This window comes from Triplophysa rosa, linkage group LG3 (genome assembly GCF_024868665.1).
Source record: "Triplophysa rosa linkage group LG3, Trosa_1v2, whole genome shotgun sequence".
NCBI lineage: Eukaryota > Metazoa > Chordata > Actinopteri > Cypriniformes > Nemacheilidae > Triplophysa > Triplophysa rosa.
In genome coordinates this window covers 5,969,024-5,995,552 of record NC_079892.1, presented here as the reverse complement: position 1 = coordinate 5,995,552, position 26,529 = coordinate 5,969,024, and the positions used below count along the sequence as shown (strand labels likewise).

Below are 26,529 nucleotides of genomic sequence, written 5' to 3'. Positions count from 1 at the left end.
TTCTCTGGTTAACAGGTGAGAGGGTTGACGAGGACAAGGCTGGAGATCACTCTGTAATGCTGATTGAATTAGAATAACAGACTGGAAGCTTTAAAATGAGGGTGGTGCTGGAAATCATTGTTCTTTCTCTGTTAACCATGCTTACCTGCAAGGAAACACGTGCAGTCATCATTGCGTTGCATAAAAAGGGATTCACAGGCAAGGCTATTGCTGCTAGTAAGATGGCACCTACATCAAGCATTTATCGGATCATCAGAAACTTCAAGGGGAGAGGTTCAATTGTTGTGAAGAAGGCTTCAGGGCGCCCAAGAAAGTCCAGCAAGTGCCAGGATGGTCTTCTACAGTTGATTCAGCTGCGAGATCGGGGCACCACCAGTGCAGAGCTTGCTCAGGAATGGCAGCAGGCAGGTGTGAGCGCATCTGCACGCACAGTGAGGCCAAGACTTTTTGAGGATGGCCTGGTGTCAAGAAGGGCAGCAAAGAAGCCACTTCTCTCTAGGAAAAACATCAGGGACAGACTGATATTCTGCAAAAGGTACAGGGATTGGACTGCTGAGGACTGGGGTAAAGTCAGTTTCCCTGATGAATCCCCTTTCCGATTGTTTGGGGCATCTGGAAAAAAGATTGTCCGGAGAAGAAAAGGTGAGCGCTACAATAAGTCCTGTGTCATGCCAACAGTAAAGCATCCCGAGACCATTCATGTGTGGGGTTGCTTCTCAGCCAAGGGAGTGGGCTCAATCACAATTTTGCCTAAGAACACAGCCATAAACAAAGAATGGTACAAAAACATCCTCAGAAAGCAACTTCTCCCAACCATCCAAGAACAGTTTGGTGATGAACAATGCCTTTTCCAGCATAATGGAGCACCTTGCCATAAGGCAAAAGTAATAACTAGTGGCTCGGGGACCAAAACATCAACATTTTGGGTCCATGGCCAGGAAACTCCCCAGACTTAATCCCATTGAAAACTTGTGGTCAATCCTCAAGCAAAACAAAAACCTAGAAATTCTGGCAAACTGCAAGCATTGATTATGCAAGAATGGGCTGCCATCAGTGAGGATGTGGCCCAGAAGTTGATTGACAGCATGCCCGGGTGAATTGCAGAGGTCTTTAAAAAGAAGGGTCAACACTGCAAATATTGAGTCTTTGCGTAAACTTAATGTAATTGTCAATAAAAACCTTTGACACTTATGAAATGCTTGTAATTATACTGTACTTCAGTATACCATAGTAGCATCTGACAAAAACATAAAAATCACTGAAGCAGTAGACTTAGTGAAAATTAATATTTGTGTCATTATCAAAACTTTTGGCCACGACTGTACTTACAAGTATCCAATATTTAAATGCACACAATGTACAAATGTATCTTTCTCGACGAGCATTATATAAACATAATTTATGCATTTAATGTTAGTTAGTAATTCAGATTATCTGCGACCACGACCTTTAAAATAGATAAAAACATGTCAAAAACAACAGCACCAAAATGAAGTATACACTGTATAAAAAATATATTTGAACGTTTCAACGGGTGCTAGGCGTCTCCTCCCTCTCTCTCTAGTTACTTTCACCGTCATGCGGCGCTACGCAGAGTGAAGACTTTATGACATCAAAGTACCGCGAGAGAAATCTAAGAGCACTGTTTTTGAATTGCTCTCGCGTTACTGCGGTGTCATACGACAATCAGTCTGCGCAGTGCCGCATGAAGTCGAACACGCCTTCACTCTACCCGCCCTCAGAGGCGTTTCAAAGCCTGAAGAGTAATGACCAAATATCGGACCCAGCTGATGAAGACCGTCCTTAATTTATAAGAGTATTGTCCTGTCCTCCCTCTCTACAAGCAGGTAACTTAACTAATAATTTCCCGTATGTCCGTGTTCGGTGGCGACGGAGGTTTTTTGTATACGAGCCATTTTAGCGCTTCTGCTTCGTTAGAGGTTGAATGTGACGGACTGAATAATACCAACCTGCCTTTACATCAGTGCTAAACAATAGTGTGAGTCGGTTTTTACATGTCTCGGTAAAACAAGATGATAACGATACAAGCTGTTGCGTGAATTGATGGGTTTGTTGTAATGGCAATATTATTTTGAATCTTGTGATGGCTCAAGCTGATGCAGGGCAGTTTACAGTCAGTCAGGCCCGCGTATGTGCTAACAGCTAACCGGTATATTTAAAATTACTCGTATTTCCACTCTGAAATTAAACAAAACATACATTGGTATGGTTTAAGAAAGCCACAAGGATTAGATTTGTGATGTCATGTGTGGTATAAGACAATATTTGAACGATTTATTCTGCTAAAAGCGTCCGCCTGAGACACAGTAGCTGTGGGTCACTAACGGCTCTGCTGCACCCCGATAATGTTTTCCATGTGATGCAGTGCGAACCAGTATTACGTTTTTCAAATCACGTAACTACACCCGTTTACCATCATTTATGTTTCGATACTTTTTAAACCTTCGACATTGCATGTAACGCTGTTTGTTTGCTTTTAGTGTTTGATATGGGCGGCTGAATTGGCGGCACATTGTTAATCTATCTCGTCTTTCTACATGTGTCTTTAGTATGTTATTTTCACATGTTATGTTCATCGCTTAAAAGCCTTTGTGTTTAAGGATTTACATTGCGTATGGGATCGATGTGTAATATGAAACTGCTCTAAAGAGAGATGATGCATTAGTGGATGTTGCTTCACTCTGGCTGTTGCTTCACTCTGGCTGTTGTTGATCTTGATGATGTGCATTCACTTGCTGTAAAGTTTCGTTGTCTGTATCGTTGCTGAGGATGTTGTTGTCGGAGTGCACGTGATATTAAAAACCTTGTTTCTCATTTGACAAACTTCAAGTCTGACGAGTTTTGTCACCTCAATTAATCATTTGTTCATAAATGAGGTAATTGACATGTTTGTTGGACGTGTCATATTGGATCAAACGTTTTTAAGCTTTAATCGTAAAGTTATTTGAGATGTCAAAACAACTACTCAGCATTTTACTTCATGTACTGCTTTGTTTTGTTTAAAGGACTATGCATGAGGCTTGGGAAACTTGGATGAGTTTTGTGATCTGTTTGTAAAAGGCAAATTATTTTTGCAAGTTTTGGCCATGTGTGAAATTTACTATTCAAATGACGTTTGTTCTGCTTTATGGCATTTGAGCAACAAAGTTTCCCTTTTCTGTTTAGTTAAATAGATCAAACAGAAAACAGCCATGGGGGATGACAGTGAATGGATTAAGTTACCCATAGACCAGAAATGTGAACACAAGGTGAGTCATCATCCAGGACTTGTACAGTAGTATGTGTATATATTTTATATTTTTGGCCTTCTATAATGCCCTAACTTTAAAAAAGTACACTTTGTGGTTAAACCAAACTGTCTCCACTCTCCATGTCAGCAAAGTTGCTTTTTGCTCGTAAAGATGCATGTAAGACACATTATTACTTGTCTTTTTGCTGTTAGAAAAAAATGATTTATCAGTATTTCAGGGCTCGACATTAACGCTTGTCCGGGACAAGTGAATGTTTTGTATGGGCAAGTGAGAGAGAATTTTACTTACCTGACCGGACAAGTAACTCGAAAAAATAAATAAATAACAGCACTTGTTTGTGTGTGACATTAATCAATGGCCATGTAACTAGATGCGGACACAGAATCCTGTTATTTAAATGTCATCTGGCTGTTCTGCGTGTCTGAGTGAATTATGTGCACAGTTTAACATACAACACAAGGATTTATCTGCGTCTGCACTGTATGAGGATATGAACACATGAACTTCATCTCCAGTCAGAGTTGCTCTGAGAGTTTATTTTACGAGCGTTTTACTGTTTGAGTGAAGCTATCGGCAAACACACAAAAACTCAAGCATCTTCCCAAAGACCCGTTAAAATAAAAGTCCCGTTAAATTGAACACTCAGACAAAAAATACTGTAGTGTACTATAGTTTTTGCTATTGAAAATTGTAGTGCCCTTGTAGTGAATTGATAAACACTGTATACTATAGTAAAGTTTAAAAACACTATAGTATCTAAAATTTTTACTGCAGTTTACTATAGTAAACACTATAGTATACTACAGTAATTTATGTGGACAAATATACCACTATTGTATAGTAAAAAAGGAAAAACACAGAATTTAGAAATATTCAAAGAAATTTAGGTAATCTAAAAATATGGCCATAATTTATCCATCTGTATGTAACGTTAATGTCTTTTGTCAGTTACCTGTCTATTCATGATGAACTGCACTTTTATTTTAATGATGACAACAGATGATTTATATTTGTGCTCCTTCAGTTTGGCTTGTGCTACCAAACTTTAAACCTTTCTAGCACCAGTGCTATGTGCAAAAAAAGTTAACCTACAGCCATAACGCTAATAATAATTACTGCTTGCCTTTGTTTTATAGCAGTCACGGAGAGTAGGCCTATAACCAAATTCAGGCGGCCAAAGCGGACACTGGTCAAGTTTGCTTCCAAGCATTTTAACTAATCTAGATCCGAAACAATCATATTGCGAATTCAAATGACAAGTAATTTTTGTACTCGGACAAGTGAATGACAAGTTTACTTGTCCAAAGGATAACCACATGACAATGCTTAATGTCAAGCCCTGTATTTGTTAATAAATAAGTCTTCTAAAGAAAATCATTTAAAGGCAGGCTGTCCGATTTCTCTTAGCCGTTGTTGATGTTCAAATCAGCAAAACAGACACACCCCTACCCCCATCTTTCGCTTTCGTCAGTGCTCGGCTCGACTAATGTCCGTCCTGTGCACTATTCGGAAATCGGACACCCTGCTTTTAATTGCTGCGAGTTCCATTTATTTAGATCCTTGTCGTAAAAATCTATGTTCTTGTCTGCTTTAAGATTTGGAAAGCCAGATTACATGGATACGAGGAAGCGCTGAAGCTTTTCCAGAGGATAGAAGATGAGAAGAGCCCAGAATGGGGCAAATATCTGGGACTTACCAAAAGATTTGTAACAGAGTCCAATGCCGTAGCCCAACTTAAAGGCTTAGAGGCAGCACTCGCATATATTGAGAATGCACATGTGGCTGGCAGGTAAGTAACTTTTGGACAATAGTTTGCCCAGAAATGTACTTTAAAGGGATGGTTCACCCAAAAATAAAAATTAAAAAAAATTGTAAATATAAAATATAATAGTGAGATTCGACTTCAAAAGGTTGTAGTAAAGATAAGTTAAATGAACTAAAGCTCAATAAACACATCATGTCATACCTAAAACTGTATATATTCTATTGTTGGGTGGAAACGATCGATCGCATCACGCTGTCAATCACTCTCTTGAACTGTGTGAACCTTCTCTTCTCACAGCAACATACATTGAATCTGTCTATGACTCGCGCTACAGAAAGAGAACAGAAAAATGCGGATAAAAGAAATCTAATTAAATAATCCATGCTTTTATACGCTCATAAACGCATTTAAAATAACGTAATACAAACTCGCATTCGTACTGTATGTAAATAGGCAGCGGTGCTGTGCACGCTGTGTCGCTATGAAAGCACATGTGGGCGCGAGCTGCGCACGGGACGCTCCGTTCATCCTATATAACGGGCAAGAAATCATACTAAACTATTTGCGCGCGCGCACATAACATCTAAAGAATGTTTAAATAAATACTTTTAGCCAAACTAAATGTTGTGGTGTAACGCATTATGACTATCAACGAATACTTAACAAACGAATTAAATAAAACGAAAGTGAAACTAAACATTAACTCGGATGCATCTACAGTGCCAACCTAAACGAGATTTAGAGCTTTTAGTGCAAACTCTTTCTCAGCTTCACGTCCGCCCTCCGCTATACCTGTTTTCGCTTCACATATGAGTTGTGAATGGGTCTCACAAAGAAATACGTCATCAACTAGAATTTATCGTTTATATCGCGGCAAGACTAATTCCTATCGTGTGGGGAATTTCTACCGGTATATCACAAACGATATAATATCGCCCATCCCTAGTTCAGTTTCCAAGTTAGTGCGCATCCAGATTCACGTGAGGCACAGAGCAATTCCCAAATAAGATGAAAACAAGCACATCAGTTAAAGTTCATTTCATTTGCCTACATTTCCGCAGTTCCCAAGGCTGCAATCTATTATTGAGCAGCCTCTTTGTGCCTGTCTAAATATAGCAGAATGAAATTCAGTTAGTTAGTTGTAAATTATGGCGTATTGATTGTTTTAATTTAGTATAAGTAGAAGAAAAAACAACTTGTTTATTTCATGGTGTTGTGTGTTTGCTCCAAGTGTGTTTTTATGTTTGTTTTTATTTTAAGTATTTGCCAGTTCAGTCTGCTTCAGTCAATAAATGTTTATATAAAACAATAAGTAACGCTGCATACTGCTGGAATTCTTTTTTTGGGGCCATTTGCACAAACCTGGGACGATACTTCATTTATACACTCCAACTGCGCAGACAAAGCATGTAGAAACATATAACTTTCATCGTTGTTCCGTTGGCCCATTATCCACAGTCTCTTAATGGGTTCTAATGGCATTGAATCTTGTCTCGCAGAACAACAGGGGAAGTGGTTTCTGGCGTGGTCTGCAAAGTCTTCAATCAGCCCAAAGCTCGGGCTAAAGACCTGGGGATGGACATCTGCCTTATGTACATAGAGATCGAGAAGGCGGAAGTCGTCCAAGATGAGTTGATCAAAGGATTGGAAAACAAAAACCCTAAAATTATCGTTGCCTGCATTGAAACATTACGGAAAGCGCTTTGGTGAGAAGGCAGTGTTTTGTTTACATTTGCATTCTTAGAACCAGGTTAACCATAGTGTTGAATGAAATGCGGAAGTCAGAGTGTTGCTTACTAATTCACAGGCTTGCCAAATAATTAATTGCGCTGTGGATTACTAACGTGGTTCTTTTGAATCTGCAGCGAATTCGGATCAAAGATCATAACCCTGAAGCCCGTAGTGAAAGTTTTGCCAAAACTGTTCGAGTCTCGAGAAAAGGCGGTTCGAGACGAGGCCAAATTACTCGCTGTGGAAATCTATAGGTGGATCCGTGATGCTCTGCGACCTCCCCTCCAAAACATCAACTCTGTACAGGTAAAGCTGCTGACCAGAGAGCCTTTTGTTTTGACCGGATAAGTAAGGTCAGTTAAAATGTATTTGATCCATTTCCTCTAGCTGAAAGAGTTGGAGGAAGAGTGGGTGAAGCTGCCAACCTCACCTCCGAAGCAGAGCAGGTTCTTGCGTTCCCAGCAGGATCTGAAGGCCAAGTTTGAGAAGCAGCAAGCTGCTGGAGGAGACGAAGCAGATGGTGAGAATAAAACAAAAGACGTCTCCACAAAAGATAAATCACAAAGTCTTCAGTAGCCATTCAGTGACAAGCCATTGGATATTATTGTAAAAAGCATATTTTGAAAATGTCTTGGGAGATTTTTGAAATCTGATCTTTAGAAATGACTGTCTGTTATATCTTCACCAGTTGCCATAGTAATGTCTCTACTGTCAGCATGGTGCTAGGAGACTTTGTATTGAAAAGCAGGAAATTTTGCTTAGTGCAAGACTGGACAAACTGCCAGGCATGAGCCGTTTAATATGTAATTAATTTTTTTTTTTTTAATTGGATATAGGGTGTTGCTTATGTAGGCAATACGTATTCTGTTTATGCACCCAGGCAGAAATTTGGTGAGGGTACAGAATACAGGCTAAACAAATCCGAATCTTTTAATTATATGTTCAAATAAGCTTGGGATAGATTGAAATGTTTTTGTGTCCCTACAGGTGAGGCTGATGAGGAGACCGAAGCTCAGGTGGATGCTTATGAGCTCTTGGAAGCCGTTGAGATCCTTTCAAAACTTCCTAAAGACTTCTATGAAAAAATTGTGAGAACTACACCAACAAGATCTTGATTTGAATCATTGCAGGAACGAAATTAAGCACGGTTGGTATAAAAATACAACGCAATGTTTTTGTGACACAGGAAGCTAAGAAATGGCAGGAGAGGAAGGAAGCATTGGAGGCAGTGGAAGCCTTGACAAAGAACCCAAAACTAGAGAATGGAGACTATGGGGACCTGGTTCGAGCACTTAAAAAGGTAACACCTATTCAAATGGGATCTCTGGTAAATTGGATTTCCTCTGTGAACAAACCTTAGAAAACTTTTCTTTTTTTTTGTAGGTTATTGGTAAAGATGCCAATGTGATGCTAGTGGCCTTGGCAGCTAAATGTATGGCAGGACTGACAACAGGACTGAGAAAGAAGTTTGGAACATATGCGGGTCATGTAAGTGCTCGCAATGCATAAGGTTCTTGACTGATTTGTTTTAGTTTGAGAAGTCCAAGTTAGGTCATAGTTTGTCCCCTTTTTACTTCTGAAGCTTAGCTTACATATAATCTCCTGAATCTTTTAAGGTGGTGCCAACCATTCTGGAGAAATTTAAGGAGAAGAAACCTCAGGTTGTACAGGCCTTACAAGAGGCAATCGATGCAGTCTTCCTAACTGTGAGTATTTCTTAAAAAAAAAGCACAAATCCTTGGTAAACACTATTTGTCTTACTTAAAACATGGGGAGTGCTAATGTCATTTGCTAGAGAGCAACCATTTACCTTAGCGATGCCCTGGCAACCACCTCACTTTGTTTTTTACATGCTGATGATGTATGATATCATCCAGATGTATGTCAACTTCCAACTGTATTGCAGACAACCCTGCAAAACATCAGCGAGGATGTTCTGGCGGTGATGGACAACAAGAACCCCTCCATCAAGCAACAGGCTTCGCTTTTCCTGGCCAGAAGCTTCCGTCACTGCACCCCGAGTACATTGCCAAAAAGTGTTCTGAAGCCCTTCTGTGCAGCGTTCCTCAAGGTATGGCTTTCAGGATGTCTGGATGAATGGAAGTGTTTCAGAATTGACAGTCATGAAGACTTCTTGGTGTATTAAATTGTTGTACTCTTCTTGCAGCAAGTGAACGATTCTGCCCCAGAGGTCAGAGATGCTGCTTTTGAGGCTTTGGGGACTGCCATGAAGGTGGTGGGGGAGAAAGCCGTCAACCCGTTCCTGACAGAAGTTGACAAACTCAAGTTGGACAAGGTCGATACACGTTTTATCGTATATCTTGTCGTGATTGTTTACATGACAATTTGTAATTGACTTTTTTGTCCAATTTTATGTGTTCATAGATAAAAGAATGTGCTGATAAAGTGGAACTTGCTGGAGGAAAGAAAGGTGATGGGGGTGGAGTGAAGAAAGCGAAGCCGGCTGCGAAAGCACCCCCACCTGCTGAAGCCCCTGCCAAACCATCCGGCCCTCCTAAGAAAGCTCCTCCAGCAAAGGTAAAGTCATCTGCCGGCAGTTACATTTGTTTGAAAGAATGAGTAAAAGATTAGACTCATTTATGTTGTTTATTGAATGTACCAGGCTTCTGGACCACCCAAGAAGGGCAAACCTGCTTCTGCCCCCAGTGGCAAGTCTAAGAAAGCTCCAGAATCAAAGGAAACAGTAGAGACTGAGCTATCTGTAAGTCTTCAGTTTAAGCATGGGCATATCTGTATATTTGGAAATGGGTTGTTGTTGAACATGTTGATTGACCTCAGTTGTTACGCGTTCATAGCTGTTTTGTTTTTTTTTCACATCAGACGGAAGTATGCGAGGAGAAGGCGGCTGCTGTGCTCCCAGCTTCCTGTATGCAACTGCTGGACAGCGCCAACTGGAAAGAAAGACTTGCTAGCATGGAAGAGTTTCAGAGAGTAAGTTGTGCACATCTCTCACTTCCCCTATGATGCATTTCTAGCTTTTTGTGATCATGTGATTAAATTTGCACCTTGACTTTATCTGTCATATTATCATGTTGTTCTCAGGCTGTGGAGCAGATGGATAAATCTGAAATGCCATGTCAGGCTCTGGTCAGAATGCTGGCTAAGAAACCTGGATGGAAAGAGACCAACTTCCAGGTAGTAAACCGTAAAATACAGAGGAGCCTGCAGTTCAGATGTTTGCCTTGCGTTAGGTGCCAGATTCTGATATCTTTGTTTTTTTTAGGTCATGCAAATGAAGTTGCACATTGTGGGTCTGATCGCGCAAAAGGGCTCGTTCTCAAAGACGTCTGCGTTGGTTGTTTTGGATGGTCTGGTTGATAAGATCGGAGATGTGAAGTGTGGAATCAAGGCCAAAGAGGCTCTGACTGCGATTGGCGAGGCTTGTTCTCTGCCGTGGACTGCAGAACAGGTTGGTTTAAAGTGTCTGACATTTAAAAAAATTGGACTGGTGGTCTACCCTCTTGATCACAGGAAATGTAGTGTTTAAGACGGGCCTCATTTTATTGCATTAAATTGCGTTGTTAAAAATATAAACAAGGCAAAGGGGCATATCTCGCACTGAACAGATCAGACTGGCCTGACTTTATAAATGTGGAGCTCACGCTTTATAAAGAGGATGCGCAGTTTTCGCCAGACCCGCCTGACTTTATAACTGTATAAAGATGCATGTCTGTGCAGCCCGCGTTGTATAAAGATGTGTGTCTGCGCAGCCCATGCTGTATAAAGACGACACGTGTCTGTGCAGCCCGTGCTGTCTAAAGAAGACCCACCTCACTTCAACTTTTTTTTATTATTGAATATAACGTCAGAATAACAATCGAGCCTCACTTTATAACTGTGGAGCTTGCGCTGTACAAATAACACACGCCTGAATTTATAACTGCCCAGCTCGCACTGTATAATGATGTGTCTTTGGGCAGCTCGTGCCTAGATGCGCCTTACTTTATAATTCCGCAGGTGCGTTGGCATCGTCCATCGTAATGTTTCACTGTAGACACTGTCCGATGCCAATTTGGTAGGCGTTGCCCAATCTTAATTGGGTTGTGAAGCCGCAAATAAGAGTTATTGATTGCTAATATTTAAGCTTCATCTTGATATTTTTTTATTGGCCAGGTGGTCTCGGTGGCTTTTGCTCAGAAGAATCCTAAAAATCAAGCCGAGACGCTCAGCTGGTTGGCCAATGCCATGAAGGAGTTTGGATTTGCTGGGTTGAGTGCCTTACTTTATTTATTTAATTTATTTATTTATGTTTGTCTAGTATCGTTTGTAACTCATAAATCCTGTTTCCAATTATTCAGAATAAATGTGAAGGCATTCATCAACAATGTTAAAACCGCCCTGGGTGCCACAAATCCTGTAAGTAATTCTATTAGTCATGTTTAAAATGATTTTTAGACTTTTAATTGTTCTTTTTCTAGACGACCATATTTGTTAATTGCTGTTAGTGTTCATTAGCTTATTAGCTTTTATTCAACTTGTTGCTCCGTTTGTCAGACGTTTTGTGTAATTGGCTGTTCATTTCAGGCCGTGAGGACATCAGCGATCACTCTCTTAGGAGTCATGTACCTGTATATGGGAGCTCCACTCCGCATGTTCTTTGAAGATGAAAAACCAGCCCTGCTTTCACAAATCGATGCAGAGTTTGAAAAGGTAAACATTTCCTTCTCAACAACACAAAAGTTGAAATTGACATCTTCAAAGAGACGCTCACAATAAAGCCTTTGTAAATATCCACCAAACCACACCTTGTTTTAATCCACCCCTCCCTGCCTGGCTTCATGTCTAGCTATTTATAAGCACATGGCTATCAACAAAGGTTTTAAAACCATAAATAAGAATGTTTTTATTTTGTTTCTTTAAATGATGTTGATTGAAAAAAACATTGCTTTTTTATTATTTATAAAGCAATACAACATGTGTCTAAACAAAAAAGCGAATAGAAAGCAATGGACAAAAAGTACAGAACAAGCTACAGAATGCATCTTGAGCAGAGCGAATGAAATAGCCGCTAATAAAGCATACTGCCCATATTAGCTAATTTATAGAACATACATAGGCTAAACACTCAAGCATGTGATTATGATGTTAATCTTATTTTACATGTTCTTGTTGAGGAAATGCAAGCATTATGCTCGGATGAAAGTCTGCTCAATGTTTGTGAACAAAAACTCTGTCTGAGGAATCTGTGCAAACTCTGCATGGGCACACAGTTAACAGTGCTAAGCGATCATTTATTCAAGCGCTTTGTTTGTGATAAACATTACAATCAATGACATTTCAAAGTTCTGTGAATCTAGATTCTCATCTGTTTTATTGAGTGTGCTCAAGATGCATTCACCGCTCATTCTGCCATCAAATAACGTCAATCCGTCTTTCATGCATTTAAAATATTAAAATATTGATATTTATTATTAAGTCATTGTTAACATAACTGTATGTAGCTTTAGATCATTTTCTACTTTTTCGTTTTATACCTGCATTCTGCATTTCAGTCCGCATTTTCCGCATCGTGGCAAAAAGAACCGATTTCTGAGCGTGCTGCAATTGGCACAGAGGAAACGCATGCTAGATCTAGAGCTAAAATTAAAACATTTCGTTCCTGATACACTACTATTAATACAAGACTAACAGTATGTTTGAAAAAATAATTATTAATATAGGATGTAATTTTGAAAGGTTTTTAAACGAAACATTAAATGAAAGTCATTTAAATTATTTTAAACTATTATTTTATTATTATTTTTCATGTAAATGACTGTTGTTTTCAGTATCGACTAGTAGGAGCTTACAGTTTAAACAACTAATTGATTAGTCTCGCACATCCCTAGAAAATGCAGAACTCAGAAAAATTTAAAAGGAAAAAACGAATTTGGTAAAAAATAAAAAAAATTTAATGGCCCTAAATATCCATTTGCATAACGTTAATGTCCTTTTTCAGTTACCTGTCTATTTATGTGATGACCTGCACTTGTGTTTTTTTTTAAAGATGATAACAGACGGATACTTGAGCTACAACTGTTTGGCCTGTGCTACAAAAATTTAAAACCGTAGCACCGGTGCTATGTGCAAAAAAAGTTCATGTACAGCCCTGCCGTTACGATTGCATTATATCAAATGAAGTCCTATCTTTCACCTTTGCATCCCTTTCCTCATAGATGCAGGGTCAGACTCCTCCTGCCTCCATCCGCGGCAGCAAAAAAGTGGGAACTGAAGAGGAGGGAGACGAGGCAGATGAAGAGCAGGTTGATGGTGGAGCTGGAGATATCATGGATCTGTTGCCTAGAACTGATATCAGGTTATCAAATGGTTCCTTGTTTTAAATAATGGCTCTGGCAAGCAACTTTGAGATGTCACCAGATATAAACGTCTAAGATGAATTCCCGAATGTAAATGCTCAAAGGACACAGTACTTAAAGAGAATACTATAGAGTTAATATTATGTGACTTTTCACATTCACAGTGATAAAATCACTTCAGACATGGTGTCAAAAATCGAAGACAAGAATTGGAAGGTCAGGAAGGAAGGCCTTGATGAGGTTGCCGCTATAATTTCCGAGGCTAAGTTCATCCAGGCTAGCATCGGCGAGCTGCCCATGGCACTGAAGGGCCGCCTTAATGACTCCAACAAACTACTGGTAATGCAGTCTGTGTATTTAAACCATCTGATGTCACTGTTCTATTTATATTTGAATGGGGTTTCCTGGTTTTGGCTTAGTGGGTGTGGCTTAGTGGATGAATCCAATTTATTCAATGTACTTCGCATTACGATGTCTAAAATGTGTGTTGTGGCTGTAGGTCCAGCAAACCTTGACCATCCTACAGCAGATAGCAACTGCTATGGGTCCAGCTCTCAAACAGCACGTCAAGAACTTGGGAATTCCAGTCATCACTGTCCTTGGAGACAGCAAAGTATGAAATGCACCCTGAACATATGATTGCCATCCTGAGCAGTGAATTGTTTCTGATTTGCATGAAATTTGACTTTTCTCTTCAGGCCAACGTTCGTGCTGCTGCCATGGCGACGCTGAACGCCTGGGTGGAGCAGACAGGGATGAAGGAGTGGCTTGAAGGAGAGGACCTGTCCGAGGAGCTGAAGAAGGAAAACCCCTTCCTCAGACAGGAGGTACGGCATCTCTGATGGACCCTCATAACAAAATTGACATCCTTTATTTTTTAAGTTAAATGATTGAATCGATTATATTAACATGGGAATTCACAGCGAGGGACTTTACTCTTACGTGTCCCCTGTAGTTGTTGGGCTGGCTGGCTGAGAAGCTGCCCACCCTGCGTGCGGTGCCTGCAGACCTCATGCTGTGTATTCCCCACCTGTTCACCTGCCTCGAAGACCGTAGCGGCGACGTGCGCAAGAAGGCTCAGGACGCCCTTCCCACCTTCATGATGCACCTGGGTTATGAAAAGATGAACAAAGCTACCAGCAAACTCAAGGCAAGTAGTATATGAGGAGCAGTGAGGCCTCGGGTAAAGATCTGGGCTGGTATCCGAATTGTTTGAACCCTCTTGATTTGTATCACAAAAAACTGGTAGTTAATAAGAATGCATTGTCAGCTTTTGACCGGAAAAGCACCCACATATAATGTCACTTTCTCCATTGTCTTTGTGCAGCCGGCCTCAAAGGACCAGGTGGTTAGCATGCTGGAGAAGGCCAGGGCCGTGATGCCAGCCAAAGTTGCAGCTCCTGCCAAAGCTGCAGCTTCTAAACCCGCACCCAGTGCCCCTGCTGCCAAACCAGCTTCAGGTTCATTCTTTTCTTTAACCACAAGTCACATGACATCACAGAATTTTCTGTCATTTGGTTTGAAGGAATAATTGCTTTAGAAAAAGAACATCCAATAACCATTATCCATCTAGAGTGAGTTTGGTAGAGATATGGCAACCCGAAAAGAACTAAGTCTCAAAACTTGTTGATTTTAGAGGTGCTCTTAAAGGAATAGTTCACCTTCAAAATAAAACATATTTCATAATTTTAATTTACTCTGTTTTATTATAAACCTGTGATTTTTCTTCTGCGAAACATAGAAGGTATTTTGAAAAATGTTGGTAATCAAAAACCATTGACTTCTATGTATGTGCACAAAACCAATGCAAGTCAATGGGACCATCGGTTTTCTGTTACATTTTTCAAAATATCTTATTTTGTGTTCTGCAGAAGTCAGTCATAGGGGTTTGAAAGGACAGGAGGGCGTGTAAATAATGACAGAATTTTCATTTTAAAGGTGAACTATCCCTTTAAGAGACCAATTTCAACTAAATGGTGTGTCCTTATTGTACAGCTCCTGCCAGGAACCAGACTCCCAGTGAAGACTTCGGTGAACCGGAACCTAAAGCAGACCCAAAGAAAGCTAAATCAGCAGGTCCTGCAGCTAAAAAGGTGTGGCACACTTTGTCTATGCTTAAATGTTTAAAATTGTCATTCAGTAACAGGACCCCCATTGTCTGTGTTGCCTTTGTGTTGCAATGTCATGTAAAGGACCCTTTGTTCATTCATTCAACATTTTTGTGTTTGCTGTAAAGTTAGATTATTCTGAAGCATGTATTTTGTTGCATTTGCTAGAGAGATAGTATGGAACTCAAGGTGAAAGGAGATAAAGATAATAGTAAACAAAACAGGCTCTCCAGAGGCACACCTAACAGCCAGCAGGTATAGAAGAATCTCTTCGTAAAGAGCACCAATATGGCTGGTGTGAGGTGACATGGTACACGAAAGTGTGGTAGCACTGCATGTAACATTCGGTGTAGTGTCACGATGCTTAAATTACATCAAGGGCTTTTAAATTCACCTGCTAACAGAAATTCCATTTTATTTTTGTAGTGCTGTGGAGGTGTCAACCCAGAGTACTTTCATACTGGGTAGTAAGAACCTTGACTCTGCTCTCTTGTCACTACTAGGCTTATTTTACAGATGTACCTGCGAGCATTCAAGTTCAGTCTGACTACGAACATCACGTTACTAACAATTCTGGTGGAAAAGCTGGTGTTAACTTCGTAGCAAAGTATTTGTACATAAGACCTTGTACACAAGTGTTGAATGTTTTACTACTTAGGGTGTTGTGGGTAAGAAACCTCCGGTCAAGGTTGGTGCGAAGGATGAGGAGGATAAATCTGGACCCATTTACATCCTTGTTCCTAATGGTAAGGAACAGAGGGTGAAGGAAGAGAAAGGTTTGAAGGTGAGCATCTCCCAGTCCATCTAATATTAGTACCCATGACTGGTGTCGGCAGGATCAAGTTGTGATGTCAGTCATGTCATGCAGCTCATTAGCATGTTTGGTTCTTAAACAACTATTTAGATTCTGAAGTGGAACTTCATGACTCCTCGTGACGAATACGTGGAACAGCTAAAGACTCAATTGTCAACATGTTTGGCCAAGTGGCTCCTGGATGAGCTCTTTCACTTCGATTTTCAACGTCACGTTAAAGCCATCGGTGCCATGATTGAGGTAAATATGTAGTTTGATTGTTGCTTGTGTTTGTGAGAAAGCTCAGAGAGATCAGATGACATCACTTCCTGTCCTGTAGACAAAGGTCTGAAAATGTGAGTTTTCTAAAAAATGTATTTTGTGAATGACTCTCAGCACATGGAAGCAGAGTGTGAAGCTGTGATTAGCTGTCTGGACCTGGTGTTGAAGTGGTTCACACTCAGGTTCTTTGACACCAACACCAGTGTGTTGATGAAAGCTTTGGAGTTCCTGAAGCTGCTCTTCATCATGCTGAGCAAGAAGGACTACCAACTCAACGACTACGAGGCCTCGTCTTTTATTCCCTACCTGATCCTTAAGGTGGCGCTTTAGTCTAAACGTCAGCTTTTTTAAAGTTAAATAATAGTTTCACAATGATCCTCTTGACACATTGCAGCTTGTCATGATCTTTGTTTTTGTCGGGGCAGGTCGGGGAGTCAAAAGATGTGGTGCGCAAAGATGTACGTGCCATTTTGACAATGCTGTGTAAAGTTTACGCAGCCAGTAAAGTCTTCCCCTTCCTTATGGACGGGACCAAATCCAAGAACTCCAAACAGAGATCTGGTAACTAAAACTCCACAAGTTAGCATGATGCACCATGATGATCATAATTTATCACAGACTACGACCCAGAACTTACTGTATGTTTTGTCATGTTCGTTCTTTAGAATGTCTCGAGGAGCTTGGGTGCCTGATAGAAAACTTTGGCATGAATGTGTGTCAGCCGACTCCAGCCAAGGCCCTTAAAGAAATCGCTGTTCACATTGGAGATCGTGACACCACGGTCCGCAACGCTGCGCTCAATACTGTCTTGGCTGCTTACAACGCCTGCGGGGACCAAGTTTTCAAACTCATCGGCAATGTAAGACACCCTCAGACTTCATATTTCCATTGACCTTGTTCTTGCCTGTGTAGACTTATAAATGCAAACATTTTCTCATGCAAATACTAAGTCTTAACTAAAGCCGTTTTCTCACATCTAGCTTTCAGAGAAAGAAATGAGCATGCTCGAGGAACGAATCAAACGTGCTGCTAAGAAGTCTCCTGCAGCCCCAGCCAAACAGGAGCGAGTCCAGAAAGAACAACCCACCAATCCCAACGCCACCTTTCTCCGCAAACCTGCACAGGAGGAGGTGCCCAACAAACTCCGGTATGTCCTGTTGTATTCATGGGTATAAGCTCAACTGTATCTCTTCTACTACTCTTGTTTATATTTCTATCTCACGGTAAAGCGCATTGTCTAGTCTCATTCTATCCTTTACGATTTTTTTCTTTGCTGCCCTCCGTGGACAGAATAATGTATCGCACTTACAGGATGTAAGTACTGCCGTACCGCTGTAGCCACTGCTCATCCTGTAGGCACCTGTGTACCTGGAGTTTTAGAGACCACTATTCCCCCCAAAAATGTTGGCTTGTAGGGCTGGATTGCACTTTTAAGAAAACATCTGGATTGTACTTTTACTGTAAGAAAACAATGACGAAATCCAATGAAATCATAATTTAAAATGTTGCTTTATTTTACATCACCAGCCCTACTAGCTGAATAAGTGAAATGTTATATTTGGTCTCATTTGTTGCCAGTTTCATTGAATACAAAAACAGGGAAGTGGTTAAAGAACTAACACCATTGCCAGTATTTGTGTGTACAAACCGTAACCAAGTTCTTAAGGACTTTCATATGTTGAAAGTGAAGTTGGCGTTTTATAATGTTGCCCAAAATTGGCCCACCCTCTCTTATCAACAGTCAAGCTCGGGCGCAAAACGCTCTGTTGGACCAGTCGGCTCCATCCATCCCAAAAGAGTTTCAGCTGGATTTGGACGTGTTCGAGAACAACCACACATGCGCCAGCGACATACCCGACCTGGTGCAACACAAACTGGATGAAGTTCTGGAGCCAGTCATGATTCCTGAGCGCAAGTAAGAGTTTGTCACGATGTTGAGCTCACTTTATTACTTCCTGAAATGATGCTGAAGTATTTCAAACAATTGGTGTTTAAAATGCCAATTTGTGTCTGCAGAATTCGTTCGGTCTCTCCTCACTTTGACGACATTCACAATAGCACTGCCTCCACTATCAACTTTGTCATCTCTCAAGTGGCCAGTGGAGATATTAACACCAGTATCCAGGCTCTGGCGCAGGTGGGCATCCGGCTCCTTTGATGTTGGCTCTCAAACCTTCATATGCAGGTTTTATGTCCTAACAAAATTTGTGCTACTTTGTGATGCAGATTGATGAGGTGTTGAGACAGGCGGACAAAGCAGAAGCCATGTCTGGGCACATCGACCAGTTTCTCATCGCCACCTTTATGCAGCTGCGGCTCATTTACAACACGCACATGGCCGACGATCGCCTGGACAAAAAAGATATCTTTAAACTCTACAGCTGCATTATAGGCAACATGCTGTCTGTGAGTGTTAGAAACTTAACTTTGTTCTTAATCTTACTAATCCCACGTTTTTGTTCGTGTAATGTGTTTTACAGGATGTTTATATGCAACCACTTTGGTATTGTATCTGTAGAAACAAACAGCTATTGTAGAACTCAACTACAAATTAAAATGCATTGCATGTCTGTAAAACGGACAAATATCAACAGTGTTTAGCATCTGAGTCAATGTGCCTCTGTGTTCAGTTGTTCTCAATGGAGAGTTTGGCGCGAGAGGCCTCCATTGGCGTCCTGAAGGATCTGATGCACGGTCTGATCACATTGATGTTGGACTCCAGAGTGGAGGACATCGAGGACGGGCAGCAGCTCATTCGCTCAGTCAACCTGCTCATGGTTCGAGTGCTTGAGAGGTCGGACCAGACCAACATCCTGAGGTTAGGATAGCCGGAAGCCTCCGCTTTTGTTAGCATTCTGTATTTGTTTTATAGTGGAGATGTAGACATGTAGGTTAAATGTTCTGGTTTCTTTTTCAGTGCTTTGCTGGTGCTTCTGCAGGACAGTCTTACCAGCACTGCAGGGTCCCCCATGTTCTCTGAGCTTGTCATGAAGGTACACTTCGTTAATATTTATTTTGTATAGCTCATGAGAACATTTTCTAAACAACAAGCACTGAATAATGCGCAATAAAACCATAGTATTAGTGTCCAATGTTGCATCATCTATGTGCTGTTCTTTATCATGCAGTGTCTGTGGAGAATGATCCGTTTCCTGCCTCAGACCATCAACAGCATCAATCTAGATCGCATCCTGCTGGACGTGCACAACTTCATGAAGGTCTTCCCTAAAGAGAAGCTCAAACAGCTCAAGAGCGACGTTCCTCACCGGACTCTGAAAACACTGTTACACACGCTCTGTAAACTCACCGGTGCCAAGGTACACTTGAGACTGACTGGTTACTTAAAGATAATAATTTTGCATGACTGCTCTCTTTTTTTTCTTCTGAAATTGACTTGTCCATGTCTGTGTCGCATAGATCTTAGATCACCTGTCTATGATCGAGAATCGCAACGAGTCTGAGCTGGAGGCGCACCTGAGGAAGGTGGTCAAACTTTTGGCAAACCTTTCTGGACACAAATCTGACAAGAGCACAGAGAAGGGTGCCCTCAGATCGGTATGTGTGCTGTCTACAGCTGATCTGGTGTGCTTTCTAGAATAATGGAACCAAGTCTAACATTTTGTGTTATCCTTAAATAAGTCGATTCTTGTTTTTAAATCCTGCATCTGATTATGGATGAAACGTAGAATTAGAACAGACTTGTCTAAAAAAATAAAATTATGGATTGAAACAAGTCTGTTCTAATGCTGCGTTTCATCCATAATTTAATTTTTTTAGACATGCATGTACTGTATCTTGTTGTTTACTAATGTTATCAAATTTCATGTCTTTTATATAGTTTTATTTATCATGTATTTTATATAGGATGACAAAGTGATCAAGGCTAATGTGAGTGACATCCTGTCTGAGATTTTTAAAAAGATTGGCTCCAAGGAGAACACTAAAGAGGTGAGTCTATAGCCTTGAGTAATTTCACACGTTAATCCGTTCGATACGTTAGTTAACTAGAGCACATTGTTTTTCAGGGTTTGACAGAGCTGTACGAGTACAAGCAGAAGTATTCTGACGCCGACATCGAGCCCTTCCTGAGGAACACCTCGCAGTTCTTTCAGAGCTATGTGGAGCGAGGACTTCGCATGATCGAGTCTGAGCGGGAAGGCAAAGGCCGAATCCCAACCTCTACAGGTGAAGCCTAAACTTGAGAATAGTCGCACACGTGGCTCATCAATATACTGTCAGTTATACAGATATCTCTCGCATCAGTTTTTGGAAATATCTTGTTTTAGAAGGTCTTATAAAACCCCACCTTCACAATGCTAGTTCACTGATGTATTGGTTTTATCACACAGTAATCCCCCCGCCCAGCACAGACCCCAGCTCTGTTTCCCTTGGTAATGGAGACGATCTGAATGCTGCTGCCTATTACGAAAGACTGAAGATCTTGCGGCAACGGCGTGGCCTGGAGAACTCAACGGTTTGTCTCCTTATGGCTCTATTCTGCGAGTGTTTTTTGCTAGTTTCAGCTCTATGCAGTTTTCATGTTCACGTCCTGCGCAACGTTGTTTAAATAGCAAATGCATTTGCGCCCATGGGCGTGCTGGTCTGAAAACGAGGTTTGTTCAGGCGCATTGTTGACGCGTTGCTATTTTGAGGCAAATGAAATAGACTGTGCCATTGTCCGACTGAAACCTGGTCTAAAGTCAACGGTTATTTATAGAGCTTGTTAGTAATAGGCGGGTGCACAGCGCACATACATTCTACCATTTTCCCCACCCTTAAAGTAGCAAAAGTGGATTCTGACACGCCCTAAGTGCACTTGCGCTTTAAACCATGCGCTTACTAGGATTGTTAAAATAGTTTTAAAAACACATTTGTTTTCTCGTTCTTTCACACTGTTCATCTTAAGTTTGTAAGCTGATGTATTCTGGTTTTTATGTGTATTGTTGCCATTCTAAGTATTTATATGTGATATATTGTCTCTCTGCAGCCAGAGGAAGAGCGACCTCCCCTCGGCTCATTGAAACCATCGGTGGCCTCCTGCACAGACATGCTCCACAGCAAACTCTCTCAGTTGAAGGAGTCTCGCGAGCACTTCCAGCAGGAGCAGTCGCACTCCCACAGCCCCACCCGCTCCTCCGCCTCCAACCTCGACGACCTCAAAAAGAGGTTGGAGAGGATCAAGAGCAAACGTCAGTAGATGAAAGCTCAGCCTACATACGCTAACGCACCAGATAGTCGGCAACACGTTTTTAGGCTTTCTCTCCCGAACATCACAATCTCCAACGTTTTTCAGGGTAAACGCGTGCATAGTTGCGGTTATGCGAATAGGACAAAAAATAACTTGAATCTGTCTACATTGTATAATATTAAGTAAACAAATTTTTCTGTATGTTAGTATTGTGCACAATTGTTTTTGTACATAGTGGCTAACCACACCAGGCTTTTACGTGTCATTTAGGATTTCCCGTGTACAGTTTCTTTGTGCAGAATGCTGTAATATGTGTAACTGAAGCTGTTTTCTTTTTTTAACTGGACATTTTAGAGAGCTTGATTTAAAATGTCGCTTTCACTTGGTCTGTCAACTTCTATCCGTTGCCATTTTTGCTGTTTTCTTTCTGCCTTTTCTCTCAAGCAATCTTGAAGCTTTCAAAACTCTGAAGGATTGATTCCTTTGTTTTAAGGAGCATGGCATGAAGTACTTGTTCTTTTTATGTAAATAAAGGTTGCATTACTAAAGGCCGTTATTCAGTTTTTCTTTTAACAACGTTCCCAACTTTTGGCACACTTGCAGAATGTTGGTAATCAGTGCATTGTTTTGTATTATCCAACCGGGATTAAGTGTTGAAGTGTTGCTATCAAGTTTCAGTGTAAAATCTAAAGTGAAAATGGCAATAAAGGTTTTTTTATATTTAACAAACTACAACGTTGCTGTGTGTGGTATTTTACTGCTTAAGAGACTAAACAAGAGTCAAGCTGTGTTTAAAAAGCATGAACATTTTATTTGGATTGGTTTTTCAGGAAAAGTGGTAGGATGACATTACTAATCTTTATTTAATTGTGCTGTTTTAAAATGTTTGTTCAACCTTGGATCTCTCTTTAGCTTTTCCTCCAGTGCCAGGAACATCTTGGGTGCCTTCTCCTTGTAACTACAAAACAATACAGGTTTACTGTTTCTAAAGCAGAATTTTAGTATTACACCTTTAAATTGACTACCATAGTAGGAAAAATTACAGTAAAGTGCCACTGTTTGCTTTCCTACATTTTTCCAAATATCTTTTGTGCTCAACAGAACAAAGAAATGTTCCTACTATGGTAGTCAATGGTGGCCAAGAACCGTTTGGTTACTAGCATTCTTTTAGAAAATGATACAGATTTGAAACATCTCGAGGGTGAGTAAATGACGTTTTTGGGTGAACTGTCCCTTTAATCACAAACTTCTCTTTCATTGAAATTCAGTGATGTTCCACCTATACGATCACTAACTACAGAAATGCTCCAAAAACCCTATGGAACTGATCTGCGATTACATACCGATCGAGTCTCTGTTTGAGGATGTGGATTCGGAGCAGTGCATCAGAGCAGTAGGCATGATAATCATCTTCATCCTCTTTGGTTATGTTAAGCTGGTTCTTCTGGTACCACGACTGTTTCTTCTGCAACTCCTCAGTTTCCTGAAAAAAGTTGGAGATCATTTTAACTAGCTCAACCAAACACAGAGTGTTAACCTCATAAAACTAGAAGTGCATGACTGTTGGTTTCTAAAAATGATCTGTTTAAAAACAAATTTACTTATCCTCATGTCATTTCAAACCTGTATGAGTTTCTTCTGCAGAACACGATAGAAAATATTTTTAAGAATGTTTGTAACCAAATAGTATTGGCCCCCATTGATTATCCATTATATGGACACACAACCACTGACATTTCTCAAAATATCTTATTTCGTGTAACCACAGAAGTCATTTAAAGGTTTTGAAAATGACCAACATGCCTTTTCAAGTCGGCTCTGAAGGATTTTGGCTTTGTTAATAAACTGCTGTTTAAACTCAGCCAGACAGTCTGTTTTTATCTGAAGAGCAGCCTGGGGTGTGAGGGGTCTTGAGGGTCCCAACTGGACCAGAAAGGGCTCCAGCGGGTCCAGTTTCTTCGATTGCTGCTGTTTCTGTTTTTCTTTTGCTATACGCTCCTGAGGAAAGAGAATAAAAAGATGTTGGGAGGAGCATTGTGGATCCATACAATAATACATGATTCATTTAATTTTTGATTCACCGTCTCTTCCGTGCATCGACATGCTGTCTCATTTCTCGTGGTGTTGTAAATAGATATCTGAAGCACTGTATTTTTTTCCTCCTGTTCTCTTGCAGAAAGTATGGATTTAACCTGAAACGCATACGCAACGGTCAACACCAATGCCCAGACAAACATGGTTATTTGCGAACCAAATGTTTTCCTTCCCTAATTACCTCTTTCTCAGAATCTTTCATTTGAAGCACAACATTTTCCTCATCTCTCATCAGATCCACAAGCGTTTCATACAGTTTCAGGTTCTTGTAGGGTTTCGTAGAAGGATCAACCTGCAGGAAAAAATAAACATGCTGTCAACACGATGGCAGCCAATTTAAACATTTGACAAGGATGTGAGGGAGAATTTTAAAATGGTGAGATTTAAAGGGACAGTACACCCAAAATAAAAATGCTGTCATTTATTCACCCTAATATAGATCAAAACCTGTATGTGACTCTTCTGCGGAACACAAAAGAAGATATTTTGAGAAATGTCTCTGTTGTTTTGTGTCCATACAATGAAAGTCTATAAGGGCCGGTGATGGTCGGTTATCAATGTTCTTCAAAATTTCTTCTTTTGTGTCGTTTGACTTTCCCAGGGCCAACACCCCTCCCACCCACAGAGAAGGACAACAGCTAGATCTTGTTCTGACTCGTAACTGCACCGCTGATAATAGTCTAGTTACTCCCCTGCATGTCTCTGACAATTTTTTAATAAATTTCACTGTAACACTCCCTGTAATCTCACCTCCCACCCCAAACCCTGTTTCTTTCCGTTGTAATCTTCGTTCCCTCTCTCCCACATGCTTTTTGTCCATGGTGTCTTCCTCCCTGCCCACCACAACACTTTACTTATCTCTCAACATTGAGGAAACTACTAATAGTGTCTGTACAACCTTAACAACCTGTCTTGACAGTGTCTGCCCTCTTACCACTAGGTCTGCACGTGCTACACCCTCTTGCCCCTGGCTTTCTGAGGCTCTTCGCGACCATCGGACCAAGCTAAGGGCTGAGGATAGGAAGTGGCGCAAGTCTAGAGACCCTGCCGATCTCTCCAAATATCAACATCTTCTTAACTCCTTCGCTACTGATATATCTGCAGCCAAAACCGAGTACTTCCAAATCCAAACTGCATCTACTTTTCTCAACCTTATCCCCTCTTCTCTGTCCCCCTCCACCTTCCGCCAATACCTCGCTGACTGCTGATGACTTTGCCAACTTCTTCACTGATAAAATGGAGACCATCAGCAGGCAATTCTCTGCTCAACTCATCCCTGATCTCTCTCTTACCCCTTGCTATCCTCAACTCCCTTATTTTTCTCCCCTTTCGGAGACTGGTGTCTCCAAAATTCTCCTTTCCACCTGGCCTACTATCTGGCCCCTCGACCAGATCCCTTCCCACATCCTACAGGCTGTCTCTCCGTCTCTACTGTCTCAACTCGCACACATTATAAACACCTCCATCACCACTGGTACTGTCCCCACCTCATTTAAACAAGCCCTGTTAACACCTTTACTCAAGAAACCAACACTCGACCCCTCAGTGGTCAGCAACTACAGACCAATCTCACTCCTGCCTTCGAAAGGCCCTCGAAAGGGTAGTTTTAACCAAATCTCTGCCTATCTCTCACAGCACGACCTTCTGGACAGTCAACAATCCGGCTTCAAGAAAGGACATTCTACGGAGACCGCTCTCCTGTCTGTCGTCGAAAACCTATGGCAGGCAAGGGCTAAATCCTTGTCATCTGTCCTTATTCTACTTGATCTCTCTGCTGCATTTGACACTGTGAACCACCAGATCCTGCTGTCCACTATCTCCAAACTGGGCATTTCTGGAACTCCACTCAACTGGTTTGACTCTTATCTCACAGGCAGATCCTTTAAGGTATCCTGGAGAGGCGAGACACCCAGATCTCACCAGCTGACAACTGGAGTTCGTCAGGGATCAGTTCTTGCTCCTCACCTCTTTTCTATATCTACCACCTCCCTAGGTCCAATTATTTAGGCACATCGGTTCTCATACCATTTTTATGCAGATGATATGCAGCTTCATTTCTCTTTTCAGCCAGATGACCCCACCATCTCTGCCCGTGTCTCTGCCTGCCATCTGGACAACATGGCCTTGTAAACTAACGTTAGCATGGCCTTATAAACTAACTTATTGTTTAACGTGTTGACAAAATGTTTATATGCTCTTCTACTTGTAAGTCGCTTTGGATAAAAGCGTCTGCCAAATGAATAAATGTAAATGTAAATGATGACACAATTTTCATTTTTGAGTGTACTATCCCTTTAACTGGGTGGGGCTAAAACAAACATGTTTGTCTCATCAGACCTGAAAGCCAGAAACCATGTCTGGAGTGAAAGCTTGTGCTTTTTCTGATCCTGCTGCTTCTTTGGGTTTGATGAAATTCAGCCAAAATGGGATTATCCTACTTTGCTCTAGATGATAGGTCACGTGAATCTGCCCCTCCGACATCATAAAGTCCCTGTTAGCCACTTCCTTACAGGGCGGTCTAGAAGGATCTCTGTGGAACATCTCCTCCACCTTCTGTTTGACAACACAAACAAAGTGTTATGGGACCCAATGTTGGTCAACATAACAAAGTTGACTTTGATATAATTACTGTAAGCAAGGCCACCAGCTGTTACGCTAGAAGTTACTTCAGTATTGTTGGTTAATGTTATACCTCTAAGATAATATTGGGTTAAACTGCTCAGTGTTTGAGTGGATTAAAGGTTAAAGCCTGTTTGTTACCTGTAGAGGTCGCTGTTCAAGAGCTCCTCCAGACTGAGACACTTTGACCCTCTTTCCATAAACAATATGTCGATTAAAGAGGAAGTCTGTCCGATCTTCAAAGGTTTCTGTCATTTCGAAAGGCTTCTCGATTCTGCGGGCTAGACCGTCGGAGCGAGTATGGCTATAAAAGTCCATTTGACACTCAGTCTCGGGTACCAAAGTGATGTACCTGTGGTC

The 26,529-nt window shown here is 41.1% G+C and overlaps 2 protein-coding genes across 7 annotated transcripts in view; one reads left to right on the top strand and one right to left on the bottom strand.

The window, feature by feature from the left end:
• Positions 1-1,732: 1,732 nt before the first annotated feature.
• ckap5 (cytoskeleton associated protein 5) lies at positions 1,733-22,206 on the top strand. Of its 4 annotated transcripts, none has more exons than XM_057329077.1 (45): positions 1,733-1,847; positions 3,187-3,269; positions 4,868-5,061; positions 6,537-6,743; positions 6,903-7,074; positions 7,156-7,288; positions 7,756-7,856; positions 7,955-8,068; positions 8,152-8,256; positions 8,385-8,474; positions 8,675-8,839; positions 8,936-9,064; positions 9,154-9,306; positions 9,392-9,490; positions 9,610-9,720; positions 9,832-9,924; positions 10,013-10,198; positions 10,903-10,997; positions 11,088-11,145; positions 11,314-11,439; positions 12,945-13,084; positions 13,250-13,424; positions 13,585-13,698; positions 13,784-13,912; positions 14,041-14,235; positions 14,413-14,541; positions 15,083-15,178; positions 15,852-15,977; positions 16,098-16,247; positions 16,383-16,586; positions 16,694-16,829; positions 16,934-17,127; positions 17,249-17,415; positions 17,559-17,582; positions 18,010-18,183; positions 18,285-18,405; positions 18,495-18,674; positions 18,899-19,086; positions 19,186-19,261; positions 19,397-19,585; positions 19,686-19,823; positions 20,133-20,216; positions 20,294-20,453; positions 20,618-20,742; positions 21,256-22,206. In XM_057329077.1, exons 2-45 carry the CDS (start codon positions 3,213-3,215, stop codon positions 21,463-21,465), a joined length of 6,012 nt encoding a protein of 2,003 aa, XP_057185060.1. In that variant the 5' UTR covers positions 1,733-1,847; positions 3,187-3,212; the 3' UTR covers positions 21,466-22,206. The 4 variants fall into 4 exon arrangements, with proteins under 4 accessions (XP_057185060.1, XP_057185057.1, XP_057185061.1 ...); XM_057329074.1 differs by having other exon boundaries at positions 14,413-14,545; positions 15,081-15,178; XM_057329076.1 differs by lacking the exon at positions 1,733-1,847 and adding an exon at positions 1,887-1,999 and having other exon boundaries at positions 14,413-14,545; positions 15,081-15,178.
• Positions 22,207-22,251: 45 nt separating this feature from the next.
• Positions 22,252-26,529, bottom strand: part of ccdc135 (coiled-coil domain containing 135) — a 175,672-nt gene continuing 171,394 nt past the window's right edge. For all 3 annotated transcript variants that reach the window (XM_057329080.1, XM_057329079.1, XM_057329081.1), the window contains 7 exons: positions 26,311-26,528; positions 25,888-26,103; positions 23,732-23,842; positions 23,538-23,648; positions 23,260-23,454; positions 22,800-22,939; positions 22,252-22,414 (listed from right to left, as the gene is read on the bottom strand). In XM_057329080.1, coding sequence (XP_057185063.1) covers positions 22,309-22,414; positions 22,800-22,939; positions 23,260-23,454; positions 23,538-23,648; positions 23,732-23,842; positions 25,888-26,103; positions 26,311-26,528 — 1,097 coding nt within the window. In that variant the 3' untranslated portion in view covers positions 22,252-22,308. The remainder of the gene's footprint in view (positions 22,415-22,799; positions 22,940-23,259; positions 23,455-23,537; positions 23,649-23,731; positions 23,843-25,887; positions 26,104-26,310; position 26,529) is intronic.

Bases quoted from the DNA above. Each gene is read 5' to 3' on its own strand.
- ckap5 (XM_057329074.1), top strand. From the start codon at position 3,213: ATGGGGGATGACAGTGAATGGATTAAGTTACCCATAGACCAGAAATGT. The intron at 11,440-12,944 runs GTAAACATTTCC...CTTTCCTCATAG, and splicing joins TCGATGCAGAGTTTGAAAAG to ATGCAGGGTCAGACTCCTCC. The intron at 13,425-13,584 runs GTAATGCAGTCT...TTGTGGCTGTAG, and splicing joins ATGACTCCAACAAACTACTG to GTCCAGCAAACCTTGACCAT.